This window comes from Salvelinus alpinus, chromosome 17 (assembly GCF_045679555.1).
Source record: "Salvelinus alpinus chromosome 17, SLU_Salpinus.1, whole genome shotgun sequence".
Classification (NCBI taxonomy): Eukaryota; Metazoa; Chordata; class Actinopteri; order Salmoniformes; family Salmonidae; genus Salvelinus; species Salvelinus alpinus.
The window spans coordinates 6,875,130-6,898,068 of NC_092102.1; the positions used below are offsets into that span (position 1 = coordinate 6,875,130).

General features: G+C 42.5%; 1 protein-coding gene across 1 annotated transcript in view; it reads right to left on the reverse strand.

Moving 5' to 3' along the window:
• LOC139543213 (espin-like) overlaps positions 1 to 22,939 on the reverse strand; it is a 103,490-nt gene that overhangs the window by 25,206 nt on the left and 55,345 nt on the right. Inside the window, exons 11-13 of the mRNA XM_071349475.1 lie at positions 21,500 to 21,664; positions 9,577 to 9,722; positions 4,251 to 4,604 (exon numbers count right to left, since the gene is read on the reverse strand). Coding sequence (XP_071205576.1) covers positions 4,251 to 4,604; positions 9,577 to 9,722; positions 21,500 to 21,664 — 665 coding nt within the window. The remainder of the gene's footprint in view (positions 1 to 4,250; positions 4,605 to 9,576; positions 9,723 to 21,499; positions 21,665 to 22,939) is intronic.

The window sequence follows — 22,939 nt, forward strand, 5'->3', positions numbered from 1 at the left end:
TTCCAACTTTGTGGCAACAGTTTGGGAAAGGCCCTTTCCTGTTTCAGCATGACAATACCCCGTGCACAAAGCGAGGTCCATTCAGAAATGGTTTGTTGAGATCAGTGTGGAAGAACTTGACTAGCCTGCACAGAGCCCTGACCTCAACCCCATTGAACACCTTTGGGATGAAATGGAACGCCGACTGCGACTCAAGCCTAATCGCCCAACACCAGTGCCTGACCTCACTAATGCTCGTTGCTGAATGGAAGCAAGTCCCTGCAGCAATATTCCAACATCTAGTGGAATGCCTTCCTAGAAGAGTGGAGGCTGTTATAGCAGCTAAGGGGGGGACCAACTCCATATTAATGTCCATGATTTTGGAATGAGATGTTCGACGAGGAGATGTCCACATACTTTGTCATGTAGTGTATTAAAAAATGTCAAAAGTGTGATGAGATATATATATATATATATATATATACATACAACTGTACCCTATGTATTATCAACAATCTAAAGGATTATAATTTAGTAACCAATTTATTTGCTAATGTGAATATATGAACATGTGAAAGTGTAGATGCAAAACAATACAGTAACAAAATCATAATTCATTTCCATTGAATACAAACCCCGCTATCATTATTCGACAAGCTCCTAATCTGTTCTGAAAGGTGTGCATTGTTTACATCCTGATAAGGCCACAGGCTGGGTAAAAATGATAGCATGTAAGCCATTGCGTAACCCTAAACACTTGAAAGGAACACTGGAGACCTACTTTCCTCCTCTTAGAGCTCATGCAACAACCAGCACCATGTGAGACTGAGGACGAGGAATATATGGCTCTGTTCTGGTTAACATTTTGTAGACGGCAAAGTGATCATCATTCTTGATAATAAAGCCATCTTCATAGTCAGGAATTGTATATGTAAGGAGTAATTGGTTTGATAGTCCATTGTGAGTATCGGGGGAATATTTGTCAAACCTATATGATGACGTCAAGTACTGTATGTATCTCTGACTAATGACAGCACAGTGCATCTCATGTAGAAGTATCTCTGACTAATGACAGCACAGTGCATCTCATGTAGAAGTATCTCTGACTAATGACAGCACAGTGCATCTCATGTAGAAGTATCTCTGACTAATGACAGCACAGTGCATCTCATGTAGAAGTTTAACTCGTACGAAGCGGAAACAGCACACACCCTAAAAATACACGAGTATAAATGTCATTAGAATGTTACTCCAGCATGCCAAGGGTGCAGTTTCTTGGGGGGGGGGGGGTCAGGCGTAGGGCCAGGATGATATCAGTATTGCGATACTCGTTGGTATCGTTGCAAGGAAACAAAACACAAAGCAGATTTTAACTTTAGGAAAACAGCCCTAATGTTGGATACAAACATACTTGTGTTGTCATCCAGAGTTACATTGGTTTCTTTTCCAAGCTGTATCACACAATATAGAGCAGGTTTTTAAAGGACCGAAGACTTGGTCTGCTTAACTTTTTCATTTTTGCCATGGAAAAAATATTGCGATGCTGGTATGTTCCCAGCCCAAGTCAGCGCCCAACTGTTCTCTACAGTATTTGACATTTTCAAAGTTTAAACATTTTCAGCAATACTCCGGTTTGATCAAATTATGTTACATAGCTTGCATTGCCTAAGTACAATATGTTATATCATTTTTTTGATGACAAACCTCCTACACTACATTCTCCAACATCAGGGTCGGTCTTTTGGATTTCAAAGACCTACTTTATCAAACCAATAACACATAAGAAACTTAAAGCGGTCAACCTGCCACTTGCTTTGGTGAACAGCTGAGGGATGGAGAAATATCACCACTCAAATTCATAGACAAAGCTATGGATGCAAGGACTGACCATGGTTTTTAAGCCACAGTATAGTGTTTGTTTGAATTGACTTTGTTCACAAACATTGGAGTAAAAACAAGCTGAAATGTTGGGTTCTGATGGGGTACGACCGTTGGGGTACGACCGTTTAAGCTAAAATGTATAAGCTATATTCTTCAAGAATCAACGGCAATAACATTTATTTAACAGCCCAACAATTGATGTAGCAACTGCAGAAACATATGTTTTTCTTCAGAATTCAGGGAATCATTGCTGGAAGCACATTTAGATCATTCCCTCTTCTATCATTACACCAGATTGTCTTGACCACTGATATGCAAATCAAAAAAGTGCATTGACATCCGCACATCCAATCACACGCTGGATGCTCCTTTCCTTCCTAAAACCTCGTGTTACCTGAGACCTCAAAGCTTACAACCCAGATTAGCTTTCTCTCCACTAGCATTCATTCGGTTCAGGACTGTATTTTGCTGGTCGGAACAAAAAATAAACAATGGTTCTGTTATAGAACTAAACGATTTGGACAATTATTTTGGTTCCAACACCTGGTTGTGACTCATGAACTCAATATATCAAAACAGGAAATATCTGTATGGCCTGATGGAAAGGCTACAATCAGATTCGGCATCATTCAGAACAGTGTTTCCCAACAAGTCCTCGATTATCCCCAACAGCACACATTGTTGCTGTAGCCCGGGACAAGCATGGACAAGCAAATCTGATTGTCTGGGGCTAGAACAACAATGTGTGCTGTTGGGGATAATCGAGGACTTGAGTTGGGAAACACTTTTAGAATGTACCCATTGATAAATTTGGAAATTGTTACATCCACATACCATGTATGGGTCCTTCATGGACTTGAAAAGCAATTAAGGCATCTGTCACTGTATTAGTACAGTAGCCAATGTCTACCATCTTGGATGGAACAAGTACTGACCGTTAAGTGTCTGAAATCCTATTTAACATTCCAGTCAGAACAAGGCAATCTGACACTGATACGTTTACATAAAATATAGATTATATAAATAAACAAACACATTGCACATGTCTGATAGGACTACCTTAATAATAGCACTTAAAGGGCAATAGCAAAGAAGCTCTCAAACTGCTTAAGGGGCATTCTCCCTGGGGAATACATAGGCTACAGGGTTCTAGCCTGTCAATCATGTTTATTGTTCAAGACGCACGTGTGTTACTTGTATTATGACAGAACTGCTGCCAATGTACAGAATCCTTTATGTTCAAGCTCCTACAGGTAATAGTATCAGATAATAAGGGCACAGATACTAGTAGCTAGCAGCCAGGCAGATCAGAGAGTTCAACTTTACATACCAACCTAATGATCATTAAAAAAATACATCATTAATTCTAAATCACAAAACATGGATATAAAAGCTTGAAAGTGAAAAGTGAAAGACTGCTCGCGTAAAAGTCCTCACAACCAACAAATCAATCATCTGACTCCAACCTGTAGGCCGACTTCTTATGAGAGCCAGAAACAGATCAAATCAACAGTCAGATATTACAACACCAATAAAACATGACAAGCACTACAACTACAATGTTCTTACTCGAACCCAGGCATTTACAATCCTTAAGAGTCAATCTAAAGTAACATGATAAAAAAATCCATCAGGAATCAGGTTGCGTTTCAATCCACTGCATCTGCCTATGTCGGCCTTTCATCATCTGCGGTGGAAGGTGGCCAAGCTACAGCGGTGTTTGCCCGACCATGAGACATCCCAAAATTCGGTCCTCTCACAAAAACATCTAACTTCCGAATAGTTTACATACTATTATGACCACTCAATGGAAAGGGGAAACTTTCTTTTGTTTTGCTCTGCGACCCCCATAAGTGTCACGGGACTCGTCTGAAGTTAACCCATACAAACGAATGGAAGTATCGAGGTAGTTTTGTGCCAACAAAAATAAGAGGTTAATAATGTGTCCCAAAAAACTAAAATATTCCCTGAGCTTTCTTATTTTTCCTAGATACAGGACAGAAACTTCAAAACCGTATTCCTTGTGATACATTTTTTGACTGTCTTTTTTTTGCCAATTTTGAATGTGTTATTCAATTTTTATCAAATAATATTTCAATATTTTTTGGAGGGGATCCCTTTTAGGGTACTTAAATTCAAAATCAAATAGCTAAATGAAAAAAAAGGTATGTCCATCTTAAAACAATTCCATATGTTAGCTTAGTAAACCCGTCTAAACAAACCCACCAAAACCACACACCAACCCACATTTCAGCCCAACCCTTTTAACCACTCCGACCTTGTTTTCCCCTCAGTGCCCGTTCTGTGACAGCAGCACAAAAAAAAGAGCTGAAATTGTAAATGTTTATCATCACACTCCTTTCTCTCACACCTCCTCCATTCACGCCTACCTTGCGCTTGTGTTCATCCTCCTCCTGCGTCTTCACCTGGAGCTTGCGCACCATCACCTGCCTTTTCCATTCAGGGATGGCTCGGCCCTGCTCGTCGTGTGTGGGCACTAGGGCCTCCACATCCGCCAGGCTACCCTTCCGTGTCTGTCCCATCAGGCTTGCTGCCCCGCTGCCGTTCCCATTGAGGTGCTGCTCGCTGCTCTTGGAGGTGGAGAGGGTCCGGGGCGTGCTGGTGCCCACAGGGCTGGGGGCGGTGGGTGGGGAGGTGGTGCTGGCGGCGGAGGGCGGAGACGTGGGCTTGGCTGAGGACGGGCTGACCGTGTGGGTCTGGGGCGGTGACATGGGGCTCTCTCCCTGGGGGTGGCAGAAAGAGGGGAATAAAGTTCAAAGTTCAAAAGCTTCATTGTTCATTAAGGTCAAACAGGAATGTCTCTGGCTTTAACTAAATAGGCTCAGTTGCGATATACATGAACTACATAGGATGTGCAACATTGATGAATGACAGAAACCAAGACACACTATATATACAAAAGTATGTGGATTCAGCTATTTCAGTCACACCCGTTGCTGACAGATGTATAAAATCGAGCACACAGCCATACAATCGCCATAGAGAAACATTGGCAGTAGAATGGCCTTACTGAAGAGCTCAGTGGCTTTCAACATGGCACTGTCATAGGAGGCCATCCAACAAGTCAGTTTGTCAAATCAACGGTAAGTGCTGTAATTATGAAGTGGCTCAGCTGTAAAGTGGTAGGCCACACAATCTCACAGAACGGGACCGGCGAGTGCTGAAGCACGTAGCGCGTAAAACTCGCATTTCCTCGGTTGCAATACTCACTACCGAGTTCCAAACTGCCTGTGGAAGCAACTTCAGCACAATAACTGTTCGTCGCAAGCTTTATGAAATGGGTTTCCAAGGCCGAGCACAAACCTAAGATCACCATGCGCAATGCCAAGTGTCGGCTGGAGTGGTGTAAAGCTCGCCGCCATTGGACTGTGGAGCAGTGGAAACGCCTGAATCAAGCTTCACTATCTGGCTGTCAGGAGAACGCTACCTGTCCCAAATGTAAAGTGTCAACTGTAAAGTTTGGTGGAGGAGGATTAATGATCTGGGGCTGTTTTTCATGGTTCGAGTGCGAGCCAGGTCTAATTGTCCAACATCAGTGCCCGACCTCACTAATGCTCGTGGCTGAATGGAAGCAAGTCCCTGCAGCAATTTTAAACTGGTGGAAAGCCTTCCCAGAGTGGAGGCTGTTATAGCAGCAAAGGATGGACCAACTCCTTATTAATGCCCATGATTGTCGAATGAGATGTTTTACGAGCAGGTGTCCATATACTTTTGGTTATGTACGTATGCATTTGAAACAAGACTGACTGCCTATAGAATAAAAGGAGAACCTAACGAGTTGCTTCGGGGTGTCACACGGCAGATAACACCCACACAGAGCACCACTCATATCGAATTCCTTACTCATTGCGTTCACTGAGTGGACGCTTTGGCCTAATTCAGTGTAATGCAACCAAGCGTGGCAGTGAAGGCCATGCCAGCTCTGAGGTGGAGAACAATGGGTTGAGTCACCAAGTTAGCACACCCCACTTCTTCTCCACGGTGAAAGAGTAAACAGTCAAAAGCATTAAAAACCACCATTGAGTGACATGTTTGTTCAGCCATCAGTGAGTCACCATTTGACCAACTGTTAAATGGTCATATTGTGATAAGTGCAAACGGCTGTGCAAAACTTTTGTACTTTTAAAATGTTTTTCTTTGTTGGGCATAAAATACTGTAAAAACACCAGGAAATCAGCTCCAAGTGATTTTTATTTAAGAAAATCTGTTGCCAAGTATTCTTCCACATAATAAAGAGTCACGTGATCATATACAAAATCTATATTTTTTATATTCCAACATTATATCTGTTTGGGTTTCTTGTGGTGAATTTGCAATCTACAAATTATTTGTAAATGTGTTCCCAGATAGAGAACATAATTACATAGTTATCCGCTCAAGAAGAAAAATCAGCCCGCGGCTCAATCTAGTTGATGATCCCTGACATACAGTGTATGTTGATCATGTGGGATGAAAGCTGGTCTCATGTTGCAGAGTGTGTCTAGTCACTTCAATGAGGTTTTACAGGGAAGTTCACTGTTAGCACTCAATCTGGGATCCTTCTGATGCCTGAAAAACCCTTTGTTCCAGAATATGAGCTGCTTATCAGAGACTGACACAGAAACTCATCGCCACAGAAGCAGCAATGAACGATATCATAGGCGTATTTGTTTCTCATTGAAACCCAGAAGGGGATACAAATATTTGCCAACACAGCAGCCTTTACAATTGGACAGTTTCAGATGAGGCACCTTTGTGGTCATTGACTACCACTAACCTCTAGTCTTAGTTGTACAGTGGCTTGCAAAAGTATTCACCACCTTGGCATTTTTCCTATTTTGTTGCCTTACAACCTGTTTGGAGAGCTCCTTGGTCTTCATGGTGCCACTTGCTTGGTGGTGCCCCTTGCTTGGTGGTGCCCCTTGCTTAATGGTGTTGCAAACTCTGGGACCTTTCAGAACAGGTGTATATATACTGAGATCATGTGACAGATCATGTGACACTTAAATAAAGTCCACCTGTGTGCAATCTAACTAATTATGTGACTTCTGAAGGTAATTGGTTGCACCAGATCATATTTAGGGGCTTCATAGCAAAGGGGGTGAATATATGCACGCACCACTTCTCCGTTATATATTTTTTGGAATTGATTGAAATAAGTAATTTTTTTCATTTCACTTCACCAATTTGGACTATTTTGGGTATGTCCATTACATGAAATCCAAATAAAAATCCATTCAAATGACAGGTTGTAATGCAACAAAATAGTAAAAACGCCAAGGGGGATGAATACTTTTGCAAGGCACTGTACATCCTGGTTATAATGACAACCCTTTCCCTCAGCTACCTGCAAACAATGACTATTTGTTGGTAGTCTACAAATGCATACAAAGCTAGTCTCTCCTCATACTCAGGTCTGACTACTTCGACTACTGTCTAGGAGGTGAAATGTCACTGATATTAATATTTCTGTGGTTTGGTTCTTGCCATCTGTCCTCTGCCATGGATTCCCACAGTCAGTAGTATTGGGTAACGTCAAAGGGGGTGTGTACCATTGTTCTACATCTGCTAACTCCTGCTTTGGCAAGTAGACACAGTAGGATGGCACAGTTTGTTTGAAAATGTCTTATGGTCAACAGACCAAATGATAGAATGTTGTTGTCATGTCTCTTTAAGAAGGACCAGTGATCCCATATTACCTCCAACACATATTACTGAATGAGTCAAACTGCTTTGCTATGACTACAGTATCCTCAGCAACATATTATATTAAAAAACTTCTCTATATCACCAACCAAAACAGGACTTTGCATCTACACTCTTAGAAAAAAAAGGGTAGTATCTACAACCTAAAAGGGATCTTCGGATGTCCCCATAGGCAGACCCTTTTTGGTTCCAGGTAGAATCCTTTTTTACATGGAACCAGGGTCCTACCTGGAACCAAAAAGGGTTCTACTATGGTGACAGCAGAAGAACCCTTTTTTCAAAGTGTGTATGGCTCTGATGGCTGGAGCTGTTGGTTGGAGCCTGCTGGAGCTTATAACAGCACCGGTTTTCCTTGAATATGTACTTCAGTGGAAGTTATGATTCGCCCCTAAGTCAAATTTTCACTTTGTCTCCTATTGACACTAAAGCGTGACTAAGTGAAAATGTTACTTAAATTGAAGTTAGGATTTGACCCATACAATATGATTTGCATATTCTGTAAGTCGCTGTGGTGTGTGGATAAAAGTGTCTGCTACATTGACCATATCTATTTATCTATCTAGTGTTGGTGTTGTCATGACTGCCCTTGGGGCAGGATCATAGGTGCCCCCCTCCCTCTCTCTCTCCACAGTTTTATGACTTAACGACAGGTCTTAAATTCCTTGAAGAGACCCTCTCCCCCTTTGGACATGCAGTATGGGGAGAGAGGATTTCACAGTGGAACAGAGAAGCTGTTCCCATCAAAACTTATATTTTTGAGAATGTGGAACCGGTCAGTGGGGAAGCAAAGAATGACCATGTTGAACTTGTTTCATTTGGTGACCTCATGAAAGACAGGAGACACACATTACTGTATCTTTGTTTGTATATGGAGTTTGTATCAATGTTGTATGAAATACATGATTAAGTATAAGAATACTTTTGGAAAGATAATGTGATCTTAGTCTTCTAAATGAGAATAGTTTTTCATAGTAACGTATGATCAGTCAGTGGCCACGCCCCTGTGAGCACAGACATTACACCCAAACGTCATGGAACGCCCCTTTCCACAGAGTTAATAAAAGGACTTGTGACAAAAATTTACATTTAGTCAAGAGAACGCAGGGACGGGGTCCCCACGTTGAAATGGCTACCACTCTATTGACCAAGCAGACTAAGGCATGAGCTGGATGTTGCAAAATGGTTTACACTACAACTCTACCTAAGGACAAGATGAGAGAACGTGGGGATCATCCACATGCTGAAATCTACAAACTAAAAATAATTATTCAGTCTGCAGCTGTTTAAGTACATTAGTCTGGTAAACGCAACCGATCGAACGACCGAATGGTACAAGCTACAACTACGAAAGACTGATCTCTGATAGAAAGTCTCTGGTTTGTCCATCTACTGACTATCCAGCAGACGGACCGGCGATTAAAGAGAGGGACAACAAAGGCATACACTCGTAAATATGTAAATTGAAATGAGTGGCTGTGCATGTTCAAAGTATTAGCATTTCCATGAGTGTCGTTATCAACTGTATGTACGTGGGTCCACTGAGTTTCCCGCTCTTGAGCTGTCCCCACCCCTTTCCTTTGTCTACCAAGCTGTCATATCGGTTTCGTCTACTAGGGACTTTTCTTTGTATCATGACAGTAAACAACGTATGACCTATTGTGTGTGTGTTTATTTAGTTGGTAAATAAATAATTAAGCCAATTTGTATATCGCTGATTCATGATTTATGCTAGGGTTCGTGCAGATACCCAAGGGTTTGCGACATTCAGAATATGACTGGTGAGGTAATAATACATTAATAAGTGACTAATCAATAAAGATATGAAAATATCTGAAGAGTTACATTTTTGAAATAGAGGCTCTTTAAACATTTTCCCTTGGTGCCCCGACTTCCTAGTTAATTACTATGCCGTGATTAAACAAATCACGGAATAATTACACAGAGAATTGATAATATAACATTCTTTACATTTAATAATAGTCACGTTATGACAGTGTAGAAGCCACATACATTATTGCCCGGCAGGCCGCTGTTGGAGAAGACTGTTGTGTAGCCTTTACTGTGTAGGGTGGGCTTCAGGTTCTTCCCCGCTTTTATTTCAGCCAGCAACTCCGTGTTGTCTCCAGTGTGGGACATCATGTTGAAGGATTTGTTGCCTGGGGAGGACAAAAGAACGGAGGGAAAAGTGAGAGAGAGAGAGAGCGAGCGAGCGAGAAATTCATTCATTAGATTTATCATAAAGCAGCCACAAAAGCACATTTATGCAATAGACAAAAAAATCTAATATTCTAATTGGAAACCTCAAAAAGAGAAATGGTTGGATGGTAATTGTAAGCTCAAGGATTTTTTTTGTGATATTTATCCAAGACAAAACATTACCAACCACAAGATACAGACGTTCGGCAAGAATAATTGTGATACATTGAAAGAATACAAACATAACCTAAGATGGAAGTAATTCAAACTATACAGGAGCTTCTCATTGAAACCATATTGTACATAGCGTTACACACTTGATTAATGTAATGATTCACAAATATGTGGATTTTTTTTTATTTTTAAAGCCTTTCATTTTTAATCTGGCTAACAGAGTGGTACTGGTATATTAAGGTAATTAAGGTTGTTCTTGCAGGGACATGTGGTGTGGGAGAGCCTTTCTTTTTACACTAACACTCAGAGGGGGTAGTGTGGGAGACGTCTCTTAGAGAGTTAAGGTCGGTGCTGCAGTGGATAGCGGTAGTTTTATGGGCTCCTGACCAATCCTGCTATTGTGTGATTTTTTAAATCCTGATCTTAACTATTTTTGTATATAATGTCTCTGCCATCATTTCCTATGACGGAAAACAGCTTCTCGACATCAGAACAGCAATCACTAACCTCGGTTTGAGCACTGGCTTCATTAATAAGTGCATCAACGAAGTCATCCCCACAGTGATAGTACGTACATATCCCAACCAGAAGCTGTGGATTACAGGCAGCATCTGCACTGATCTAAAGGCTAAGGCAGCATCTTTCAAGGAGCAGAACACCAATTGGGACTCTTATAAAGGAAACAACCTACGACAAGTCATCAAACATCTAAGATCAACTCCTACTACGCAGGCTCTGACGCTCGTAGGATGTGGCAGGGCTTGCAAACTATCACAGGTTACAAAGGCAAACCCAAAAGCCTACATGCCTTCTATGCCTCCTTCAAGACAAGCAACACTGAACCATGCATGAGAGCACCAGCTGTTCTGGACATCTGTAATCTCGCTCTTAAATGGCTGATTTGAGTAAAACCTTTAAATCAGGTTAACATTCACAAGGCGGGGCCAGATGGATTACATGGCTCACAACACCATCATCCCAGACACCCTGGAACACTAACAGTGCCTTCAGAAAGTATTCACACCCCTTGACTTTTTCCACATGTGACCCGATTCAGGAGGCATATGTCGCAAGTCACGACTTCACAAAAGAGACGTTTGAACGTAATTTTGGTTTTTACAAAATGCGTTTTTTGGCAGAAATGCCTTCTCGAACATGTGAACTTTCATGTGCCTTAATAACAAACGTGTATGCCATCTGTAAATACGAATACAATTGTTACATTACGATCCTTGTTGGTTAAGCCACAGAAAAAGGGGCGAATCTTCCTACTAGCCATGATTGGCTGAGATAATGAGTGGGCTGGACATGCCAAGAGAGAAGTTCGGATTGGTCTGCCATATTGAAGGCGTCTGCCTATTTCGGCTCGTCGGTCTGTTGGTAATCCTGTTAAATGTGGCTTTAAAAAAATATGTATTGTGTAGTGGAGCTGCATAAGTGTTGCGCTCCACTTTCTGGAGGATCACGTTTTTTGAAATCAGAAGAGATGGAGAAAACACCTGTCTCCGGATTACATCTTCAAAAACTAAGGGCAACTGTGGATTGGGATTCCTGACAGGGTGACGCGTCCATGATGCATGTTGATGTAAACAGGTAAGATAGTCTAGCTACATTCAGATATTACACGTTTCTAAATTTGACAAAATGGTTTCATTTCAAGCTAGTGTACTGTTAGCTAACATTAGCTGTCTGGCTCCCTAGCTGACGTTATTATTGGTTTCCCAGAGCCATTTGTTTTTCTAGTTAGAGCCTAATGTTAGCTAGCTAACATTGGACCTGGTTGGTTAGCTCCCAGCACTGTGGCATTGTTGCCACTTTGTTAATTGTTGTTTAACTAGCTGACGTTATCTGGATGGCTCGCTAGCTAACGTTACATGACGTGTGTGATCTTAAGCTGTGTTTACCTAGCTAGGTTCATTGTTTACCTAGCTAGCTAGTTATGTCTTAAGCTAAAGTGTACTGTTAACTAGCTATGTCTTAAGCTAAAGTGTATTGTTAGCTAGCTCCCTAGCGGACGCTATTATTAATTTCCCAGAGCTGTTTGCTTTTCTAGTTAGAGCCTAATGTTAGGCATTGTTGCCACTTTCTTTATTGTTGTTTAACTAGCTAATGTTAGCTGGCTGGCTTGTTAGCTAACTTTACGTGTGTGGTCTTAAACGTTGTTTACCTAGCTAGGTTCATTGTTTATCTAAAGCTAAAGTACACTTAAGCTCTTGTCTTAAGCTAAAGTGTACTGTTAGCTAGCTAGTTAACGTTAGCTGGCTGGCTCCCTAGCGGACGTTATTATTAGTTTCCCAGAGCTGTTTGCTTTTGTAGCAAGAGAGTCTAATGTTAGGCAGTGTAGGCACTTTGTTCATTGTTGTTTAACTAGCTAACGTTAGCTGGCTGGCTCGTTAGCTAACGTTACGTGATATGTGTACAACACCCGTTGAATATGGCCGGTGCAAAAAAGCATAATGAAATTGTTGCCAGCAGTGCTGGTTAGGCTGTTTTCATGTTATCCAGAGGTAAACAAAATCGGCCAGTGTCAAGTGTGTGCTCTGAGCGCTCTGAGAGTGAAACGAGATGGGTGGGGCTAAAGCTTAAGAGGGTGTGAATGATGCTGAATAGACAAAGAAGAGCTCTTCACTAGATACCCAAACATTCAAAGGCGGTTTTCTCAAAAGTGAGTTTACAAGTTGATCACCTTTCAATGCAGAATTACTTTCCCATTGTTCCTCAACTGCAGTGTATGATATAACATTTTGTAGCTATGAGTCTCTACTTTTATCCAATGTAAAAAACACAATTTCACATTTTGCTACATAAGACCGAATCCAGGTCGTGAGTCACATTTAATTGTGTTACAAAGGGGGATTCATCATATTTTGTCAACAACCTACTCAAAATACTAATATTTTCCAAATGTAAGAATTAACATAATGACAAATAAAACCCTAATACATCTTGATTAGATAAGTATTCAACCCCCTGAGTCAATACATGTTAGAAAACCCTTTGGCAACCATTACAGCTGAGTCTTTCTGAGTAAGGCTAAGAGTTTTCCACACCAGGATGGGGCAACATTTTCTCATTTATTATTTTCAAAATGTTTCAAACTTTGTCAAATTGGTTGTAGATCATTTCTAGACAGCCATTTTTAGGTCTTGCCATAGATTTCCAAGCAGATTAAAGTCAAAGGTGTAACTCGGCCACTCAGGATTATTAACTCTCTTCTTGGTAAGCAACTCGAGTGTAGATTTGGCTTTGTGTTTTACGTTATTGCCCTGCTGTAATGTGAAGTCATCTCCCAGTGTCTGGTGGAAAGTAGATTGAACCAGGTTTTCCTCTATGTGTGCTCCTGTGCTTCGCTCCATGCCGTTTCTTAACGATACAATCATACCAACAACATGATGCAGCCACCACTATGCTTGAAAATATAGAGAGTGGTACTCAGTAATGTGTTGTATTTGCCCCAAACATAACACTTTCTATTCAGGACAAAAAGTGAATTGCTTTGCCAAGTCTTTTGTAGTATTACTTTAGTGCCATAACAAAGCGGTTGAATACTTATTGACTCAAGACATTTCAGCTTTTCATTTTATACTAATTTGTAAAAATTACACTGACATTGTGGTATTGTGTGTAGACCAGTGACAACATTTTTTATTAATTTTTTATTTAAACTTTATTTTTCTAGGCAAGTCAGTTAAGAACAAATTCTTATTTACAATGACGGCCTAGGAACAGTGGGTTAACCTTCTTGTTCAGTGGCAGAACGATAGGGGCAGATTTTTACCTTGTCAGCTCGGGGATTCGATCTAGCAACCTTTCGGTTACTGGCCCAATGGTCTAACCACTAGGCTACCTACCGCCCCAATTCAGGCTGTAACAACAAAAGGTGAAAGAGTCAAGGGGTGTGAATAATTTCTGAAGGCACTGTATGTGAGAATGTTGTTCATTTACTACAGCTCAGTACTCAACACCATAGTGCCCTCCAAGCTCAGGACCCTGGGACTTGAACACATGCCTCTGCAACTGGATCCTGGACTTCCTGACGGCCTCCCCCAGGTGGCCACACTGATCCTCAACACGGGAGACCCTCGGGTGCGTGCTTAGTCCCCTCCTGTACTCCCTGTTCACCCATGACTGCGTGGGCTCATATGACTCCAACATCATCATTAAGTTTGCTTCCACGATGGTGGAAGGCCTGATCACTGATGATGAGAGAGCCTATAGAGAGGAGGTCAGTGACCTGGCAGTGTGGTGCCAGGACAACAATCTTTCCCTCAATGTCAGCAAGACAAAGGAGTTGATCATGGACTGCAGGATATGGAAGGCCGAGCACACCCCCATCCACATCGACAGGGCTGTAGTGGAACGAGTCGGGAGCATCAAGTTTCTCTGTGTCCACATCACTAAGGAATTAACATGGTCCACACACACCAACACACTCGTGAAGAAGGCAAGACAATGCCTCTTCCCCCTCAGGAGGCTGAAAATATTTAGTATGGGCCCTCAGACCCTCAAAATTGTCTTCAGCTGCACCATTGGTAGCAGGCTGCGTCACCGCTTGGTATGGCAACTGCTTGGCATCCAATCGCAAGGTCCTTCAGAGGGTACTGCGTATGGCCCAGTACATCACTGGGGCCAAGCTTCCTGCTATCCAGGACCTCTATACCAGGCGGTGTCAGAAGAAGGCTCTAAAAATGGTCAAAGGCGCCAGCCACCCAGATCATGAACTGCTCTCTCTGCTACCGCACGGCAAGTGGTACCTACGCACCAAGTCTGGTACCAACAGGACGCTGAACAGCTTCTACCACCAAGCCACAAGACTGCTAAATAGTTAACCAAATAGCTACCTGGACTATCTGCACTAACCCTTCTGACTCGTCACATACGCTGCTGCTTTTTCTCATCATCACCTTACCCCTACCTATCTGTACATATCTCAATTACCTCATACCCCTGCACATCGACTCGGTACTGGTTCCCCGGTGTATATAGCCACATTATCATTGTGTATTTATTCCTTGTGTTATCTATTATTTTATTTTTATTCTCTCTGCATTGTTGGGAATGGGCCCGTAAGTAAGCATTTCACTGTTAGTCTGCACCTGTTGTTTTCGAAGCATCTCTTTACACTACATAAGTATCTCTCCTGGACCTAGTTTGTGTCGCCAAAGTAGGTTAGTGTGAAAAGGCCCTTGAAGCTGCAAAGGCATGTGGCCCTGATAGCATCAGGAATGAAATGCTTAAACACAGTACTTCTGAGCTGCAGGATGTCTTAGGCCCTATTCCCACTACGAGAGATGAAGGAGAGTCTGAGGAGCGGAGTGACTAAACAGATTTCTACTTTTCAATTCATATGACATCCTCTCCTTACCTTTCATGGCAACGCGACATTCTTGGTCCGCAGCTCAAGTTGACCGTAAATATCACAGTAGCCACAAGCCAGTAAGTACAAACTATTTAACAACCCAAGCAGCTTTTATTCTAAAACACATTACAAAATGCAATAATGCAACCAAACCATATTACACTCGAGATTACACTCATCTCCGGCGCGGCCCACGCTTGGATTGCGTCCTACCTGACAGGTCGCTCCTACCAGGTGGCGTGGCGAGAATCTGTCTCCGCACCACGTGCTCTCACCACTGGTGTCCCCCAGGGCTCTGTTCTAGGCCCTCTCCTATTCTCGCTATACACCAAGTCACTTGGCTCTGTCATATCCTCACATGGTCTCTCCTATCATTGCTATGCAGACGACACACAATTAATCTTCTCCTTTCCCCCTTCTGATAACCAGGTGGCGAATCGCATCTCTGCATGTCTGGCAGACATATCAGTGTGGATGACGGATCACCACCTCAAGCTGAACCTCGGCAAGACGGAGCTGCTCTTCCTCCCGGGGAAGGACTGCCCGTTCCATGATCTCGCCATCACGGTTGACAACTCCATTGTGTCCTCCTCCCAGAGTGCTAAGAACCTTGGCGTGATCCTGGACAACACCCTGTCGTTCTCAACTAACATCAAGGCGGTGACCCGTTCCTGTAGGTTCATGCTCTACAACATTCGCAGAGTACGACCCTGCCTCACACAGGAAGCGGCGCAGGTCCTAATCCAGGCACTTGTCATCTCCCGTCTGGATTACTGCAACTCGCTGTTGGCTGGGCTCCCTGCCTGTGCCATTAAACCCCTACAACTCATCCAGAACGCCGCAGCCCGTCTGGTGTTCAACCTTCCCAAGTTCTCTCACGTCACCCCGCTCCTCCGCTCTCTCCACTGGCTTCCAGTTGAAGCTCGCATCCGCTACAAGACCATGGTGCTTGCCTACGGAGCTGTGAGGGGAACGGCACCTCCGTACCTTCAGGCTCTGATCAGGCCCTACACCCAAACAAGGGCACTGCGTTCATCCACCTCTGGCCTGCTCGCCTCCCTACCTCTGAGGAAGTACAGTTCCCGCTCAGCCCAGTCAAAACTGTTCGCTGCTCTGGCACCCCAATGGTGGAACAAACTCCCTCACGACGCCAGGTCAGCGGAGTCAATCACCACCTTCCGGAGACACCTGAAACCCCACCTCTTTAAGGAATACCTAGGATAGGATAAAGTAATCCTTCTAACCCCCCCCCTCCCCCTTAAAAGAGTTAGATGCACTATTGTAAAGTGGTTGTTCCACTGGATATCATATCGCTCTGGATAAGAGCGTCTGCTAAATGACTTAAATGTAAATGTAAATGTCTTGAATAATGCAACAATCCACAAGCATGTGCAGACAGAGGGTTTATTTTGCGGGCCATACACATTAAATTAGCTGACAATCCACAGCTAACTCCTGCTAGCTAACTAAGAAAGCTAAATAACAAACATGCTTCATGATCAAGTAACGTTAGCAAATCGATAATGAAATCGTGCTGACTGTAGCTACAGTCAGAATGTGCTGACTGTAGCTACGTAAATGCTGACGTTTAGCTCAGGGCTCTCCAACCCTGTTCCTGAAGAGCTACAGTCCTGTAGGTTTTCGTTCCAACCCTAATCTAGCGCACATGATTCTAATAATTAGCTAGCTGATAAACTGAAACAGGTTAGTTACAACTGGGGGTTGGAATGAAAAACTACAGGAGGGAAGCTCTCCACGAACAGGGTTGGAGAGCCCTGGTTTAGCTGAAAGGCGCTCTTAGGCTTACACTAGCTACCGTATTAAAGTTACCTTAGAACAAACCAGGCTTCATTTGATCAATATCATGGAAGTCATGAGGTAAAAGCAAATTGCGACTGAAATAATAATTCTGTTTACACTGCCCAGATTAGAGGCGGGCGAGTGTTGGAGGTAGCGGTCGAGATGTGACAAGTTTACATTGCAGTATACGTGTAGCAGAGGGTATTTTTGTGAAGTGTGAAGACCCTCTTATTAAGTGGATGCTTCCCTAATACTTGGAACCAGGCGCTCATAACCCCAATATACAAAAAAGGTAGCAAATCAGACCCTAAAAATTATAGGCGAATGTGTCGCTAGTAACATGGGAAAAATTGTTATACTGTATTCTCAATGACCGAATTCAGACCTTCCTCACAAAACATAACGCTCTAAGCAAAAAATGTGTTGTCTTTCTACCCAAACACAGAACATTCACACGCTAATAAACCAGCATGTTCATCAGAACAACAGAGGGAAAGTATTTGCACGTTTTGTTGATTTTAAGAATGCTTTTGATTCCATTTGGCATAATGGATTATATTACAAAACCCTAAAAAGCATCATTGGGGGTAGACTATACGACGTCATTAAATCCCTTTATGTGAATAACAAATGGTGCATTAAACTACACTAAGAGAACAGAGTTTTTTGCACAAGAGCGGCCAGGGGTGTGGGTGAGACAACGGTGCAGTCCAACATCTACATCAACAAACTAGCGTTGTTGGACCGATCTGCAGCCCCTGGACTCACCTTCAAAGACGAGGAAGTCCGATACCTGCTCTACGCAGATGACGTTGTCCTGCTGTCACCAACAGAGCAAGGTCTACAGGAGCAACTAGACATTCTATGGGAATACTGCATCAACTGGGCAATAAACAGCAATATATGCCATTTAACAGACACCTTTAGCCAAAGCGACTTAGTCATGCGTGCATACATCTTATGTAAGGGTGGTCCCAGGAATCGAAATCCACTATGCTGGTGTAGCATGCGCCATGCTCTACCACCTGAGCTACAGAGGACCACTAGGCCAGGAACCAGAGAAGCAGACACTCCTTCATAGGAAAACACACAGTTGAACATGCCCAATGGTGCAACTACCGGGGACTAAAAATCTGTGCCTCTGGTGGCTTTGGTCTGGCAAAACATTTTACTCCATTGAAAAACTATTCTCCAAAATAAATATTCCAATCCAAATCTGGTGCAAAATACTCAATTGTGTCATTTTACCAATTTCACTATGTTGAAGTGAGGTTTAGGGTCCAACCTGCAATTATGATTATAAGCATTGGGAGGGAAAGAAAATAATAGAGAAATAAAGTACCAAATAATGCGTGCAGAGCGGAACACGGAAGATTTGCTCTAATTGATAATATAAAGAAAAGGACACTAACATTGTTTAAATGAAGCCCCAAAACACCCCTTCACTGGAAAGCCAAGAGTTGAACCTTGAAAAGAGTCCCCTATGTCAGTTGTTAAAAACACTAAACAATCAAACACACAGGAACATCTAATTAGATTCTTACAGAAATTAAAACTTCCTATTTGACAAATTGGGAAAATGAAGAAAAAACACAACATTTGTTATTTGGCTCTAAAAAGATCATACAAATTGGCAGAATCTCTCTACTCTGTCAGAGATACAAAACAGAGACAGATCCTGACCAAATACAGGCTCAGTGACCACCAATTGGCTATAGAAAAGGTAGACAAAAAAAGTGCACTTTCTAATCCATTGCAAAAAATATTATTCAGCAAGAGTAATTCTTCCAAGAAATTACAAAATTACTGTCCCATTGTGCTCTAGCGACTACTTGTGGCGGGCTGGGTGCATACACGCTGACTCGTGTCGCCAGTTGTTTCCTCTGACACATTGGTGAGGCTGGCTTCCGGGTAGTGAGCAGTATGTCAAAAAGCTGTGCGGCTTGACAGGGTCGTGTTTTGAAAGATGCATGGCTCTCAACCTTTGCCTTTCTCGAGTCCGTAAGGGAGTTGCAGCGATGGGACAAGACTAACTACCAATTGAATATCACGAAATTGTGGAGAAAAAAGGGGTGTGTATTGTGTGGGGTGTGTATGGGGGTGTGTATGTATTGCAAAATGCTAATTTTAACATGGAGGTCTATTGTGAACAAAATCTGCAAATTTTGGAACACTGCTGTACACCTTTTAAGATACACACTCCAAACCAACTTTCAATTAAACACTCTTTAACTCCAATTAGTTAACATGGTGGTTCAACCAGAGTAGCAATTGATGATGATTAAGTGCCTTGCTCAAGGGCACAGAGACTTTTCACCTGTAAACTTCTTCCACTAACATTAATAATACTTTCAGGCAGCTGAGACTTCCTTTTCTAGTTATCAATAAAATTATTGTTATTACTGAAAGTAAAAACACCATTTCGCCCGGTGCTGTCTAAATCCACCATTTTAGACTGCCAGCACTCAAGTCTCCATGGCTTAATGTTAATGACTTCCACATCTACAGACCACAACTACTGAACAAGTCCATACTATAGGGCCCAAAGAACCTGCAACACAACTACTGACCACAACCACTGACCATAACTACTGACCACAACCACACAACGACTTTCTTATTTCTCTAGCTAGCTAGCACTGTCGTAACAAATATAGACTAACTTGCTAGCATGCCATCCTTCAATCTAATCTGGAAATGTAGCTAGCAAGGTAACTAGCAAGCCAGGAATAATCAACTACGTTTTCACTGTGAGACAATGTAAAAACACACCATTTCGCCTGTTGCTCTCTAAATCCACCATTTTAGACTGCCAACACTCAAGTCTCTGTGGCTTAATGGTAACGACAATGGCTTCCACTCCTATATACCAGGGTTTCAATCCTGCTTGTGGCAAAATAATTATCATGCCTTTTTAAGTATATAAATTACAATTACTGTTGGGTTAAGGTTTATTTACATATAGTAGATTGAAGACTACTCTCTCATTCCACTAATACCACAGGCTCTTTGCAATTCTTAGAATCCCACTGCTCTTACACTGGTAGAGATAGGAACACCAACTTCCTGATAGGTCTAATGTTCAGAATACTCTAAATTAAGGACCCTGAAGAAAGCCTTTTCCTCCTGAATATACTTTTTGAACTACAGTATAATTGAGCTGAGCAAGAGAGCCTTGGTGGCGAGGGACACTGGCACCGGTAGACACCTGGCTGTTGAATATTGTCTCTCTTCGTCAGTCGGTGGCAGACAATACTGACGTAAGGCATGTGTGAAACGCAAAAGGGGAGACGAGTGCAGAGAGGAGTCTTTTGATGCTGTTTTTATTGTCTTCTTTTTAGAGCAGACACTTGTAGTAAAATGACTCTCGTGAAAGGACTATAATGGGGCCTCCACTTTCCATTCAACTAATTGCCATTCATCATATGGTTTGGAAACGAAAACAAAACAATTTTGGGCAGAGGGGTCATGTGCACCGAATTATATATTTCAGCAAATAATCTGTGAGTGCACCATCAAGGGAAAAAACAGGACTTTGCACCACTCTAGAACCAATGGAGAGATAGATTGACACACTGCCAATTTGCTGCTATTGAGAGAAAGGGGCAGCAAATGATTTCACATGACCGATTCGGAACAATCAAAATGCACAGGTTAGGGATGATCCGGCACAGCTCCTTGTGTAAAACTAAGTTTCAGACTTAAAACTGGAATCTTAGTTAAAACAAAAGGCTGCCACGAGCCCAATCCCCTTACAACAGAATAGTGTCCTAAAATAGGGTCTGCTAATAATTGCGTCTTTATTGTTAAATCCGGGAACAAAGGCACTTTGTTTGGAAATTGTAATGGTATAAAGGACAGTAGAGAAACAGGGAGTTTCCATCTGGTAAAGTAATGAATAGACTACACAACCTGCAATGCCAACAGGTGATTTGTCTGAACTGTCATAATGCATCAAGTGACAATGGTGACAATGCCTATTACCGCAATAACAGTTATTAAACAATTATGTTACCTGAGAAACATACTTATGCAATGCCTGCCATATTGAACAGCTAAAGTGATTTATAAAAATGGAAAATGCACTTCGTAAAGTCAATGTAAAGAAATGAAGCGCAAACAACTCAATTTGATTAGATACCACAAACGTATTCAAATAACATTAACAATTAAAAAGGTACATTCAACAGGGCTGCCTGAACCCTCACAACAAAATCACCTGCTAAATGCCTCAGACTGACAGCTCAATCAGCAGGTAAAACACTTAACTATATGATAAAATGAACACTAGCAAATAGACTCATCATACCTTTTCTAAGACACCAAAAGGTAAAATCTTTAACATCCCAATGACAGACAAAGCATAAAACTTGACACAAATAAATAAAACAGTAGGATAGATACCTGAATTTGTGTGTGGAACTTGAATTTGACGACCCAGTTCACTTTCGATCATTCCTTCATTCCTGCCCGACTGAGACAAAAACCCGACTTGCTGCGAGGCAACAGAAACAGGAGGAAACGGCAACAGGCTGACTGAGCAACCGGGGCTAAGCTTCATGCAATCACCCACCCCTTCTTACTCCCTCTCCTCCCCCTCGCTCCCTCCTGCGCTCTCTCCCTCTCTATCCTCAGAGAAAAGAGAGCAGCCATCTATAAAAGACCCATCACAGTTGGGGAGAAATATACAGGAATCAGTGGTAATTGGCGCCGACAGCGAACGGCTTGCCAAACTGGGCCTGGATTTAAGATCCAGCCTCACTCCCCCCTTCCCCTTCTCCCGTTTGCCTTACCCTGCCTCGTCCAGCACCACCCCATGCTCAAAGAGGCTCTGAGGGTGGATTAGTGGGAGGGAGAGAGCGATCTCAGTCAGTCAAGCTAATGAGCAACCTGACCACTCGCCTACCCCGGCGCACGCGCACAGAGCCAGCCTGCCCATTGATATAAGGCGAGATCAAGAAGCAGGCACCTTTCAGCTCTTAAGACACCATCCCGGACCATCATCCATCCAAAAACTAAAAGTTACACGTCACAGTCACCGAATTTCTTTCAATTGGACTGATTAACTATGTTTCATACATATATTTAGATACAAATACTCACAAAGACCATATACAAAATATCCATAAAATAGAAACCCCTGACAACTGATGGTATTACTCTGGGCCTACTTTCGTCTAATTGGTCCTATTAAATCTTCATTGAGGAGCACAAGCTAAACTTTAGCAGTTCACAAATGCAGACAGGCTTAGGTTTGCATGGTGTGGTATTTTCTCTAGAGGCAAGAACGACGGGTGTGGATTGGTGTGTGTGTGTGTGCAAACACTATGTGCATGGTTGTGTTTAGGCTGAGGGTGTGGACATAGGACGTTTGCCAGAAAGGCAATAAGTAGGTGAAATAACTACTGACAGGTGCACTACTCAGTAAATAGCCGTCCACAATGGAACGGTAATGGGACCACAATGTAACAGCAATATGATCACAATGGGACCGCAATGGGCACCACAGTGGGACGGCAATGGGGACCAATGGTTCAGCGTTAATTTCTAAGGGTTATTGCTGCAGACTGCATCTGGGGTTGGTGATTTAACAGTCTTTAGTCTCTTTGACACCCCCCCACATTAAAGGGGAATTTCACCCTGGCTCTGCCACAGCATATAGTCATTACTATATTACTTCCTGACGGGCAGTAATCCGCCTTATCTCAGCTCACTGGTCACGATAACAACACCCACCCGTAGCACTCGCTCCAGCACTGGTCATCCTCAAAGCCAACACCTAATTTAGCCACCTTTCCTTCCAGTTCTCTGCTGCAAGTGACTGGAACGAATTGCAAAAATCGC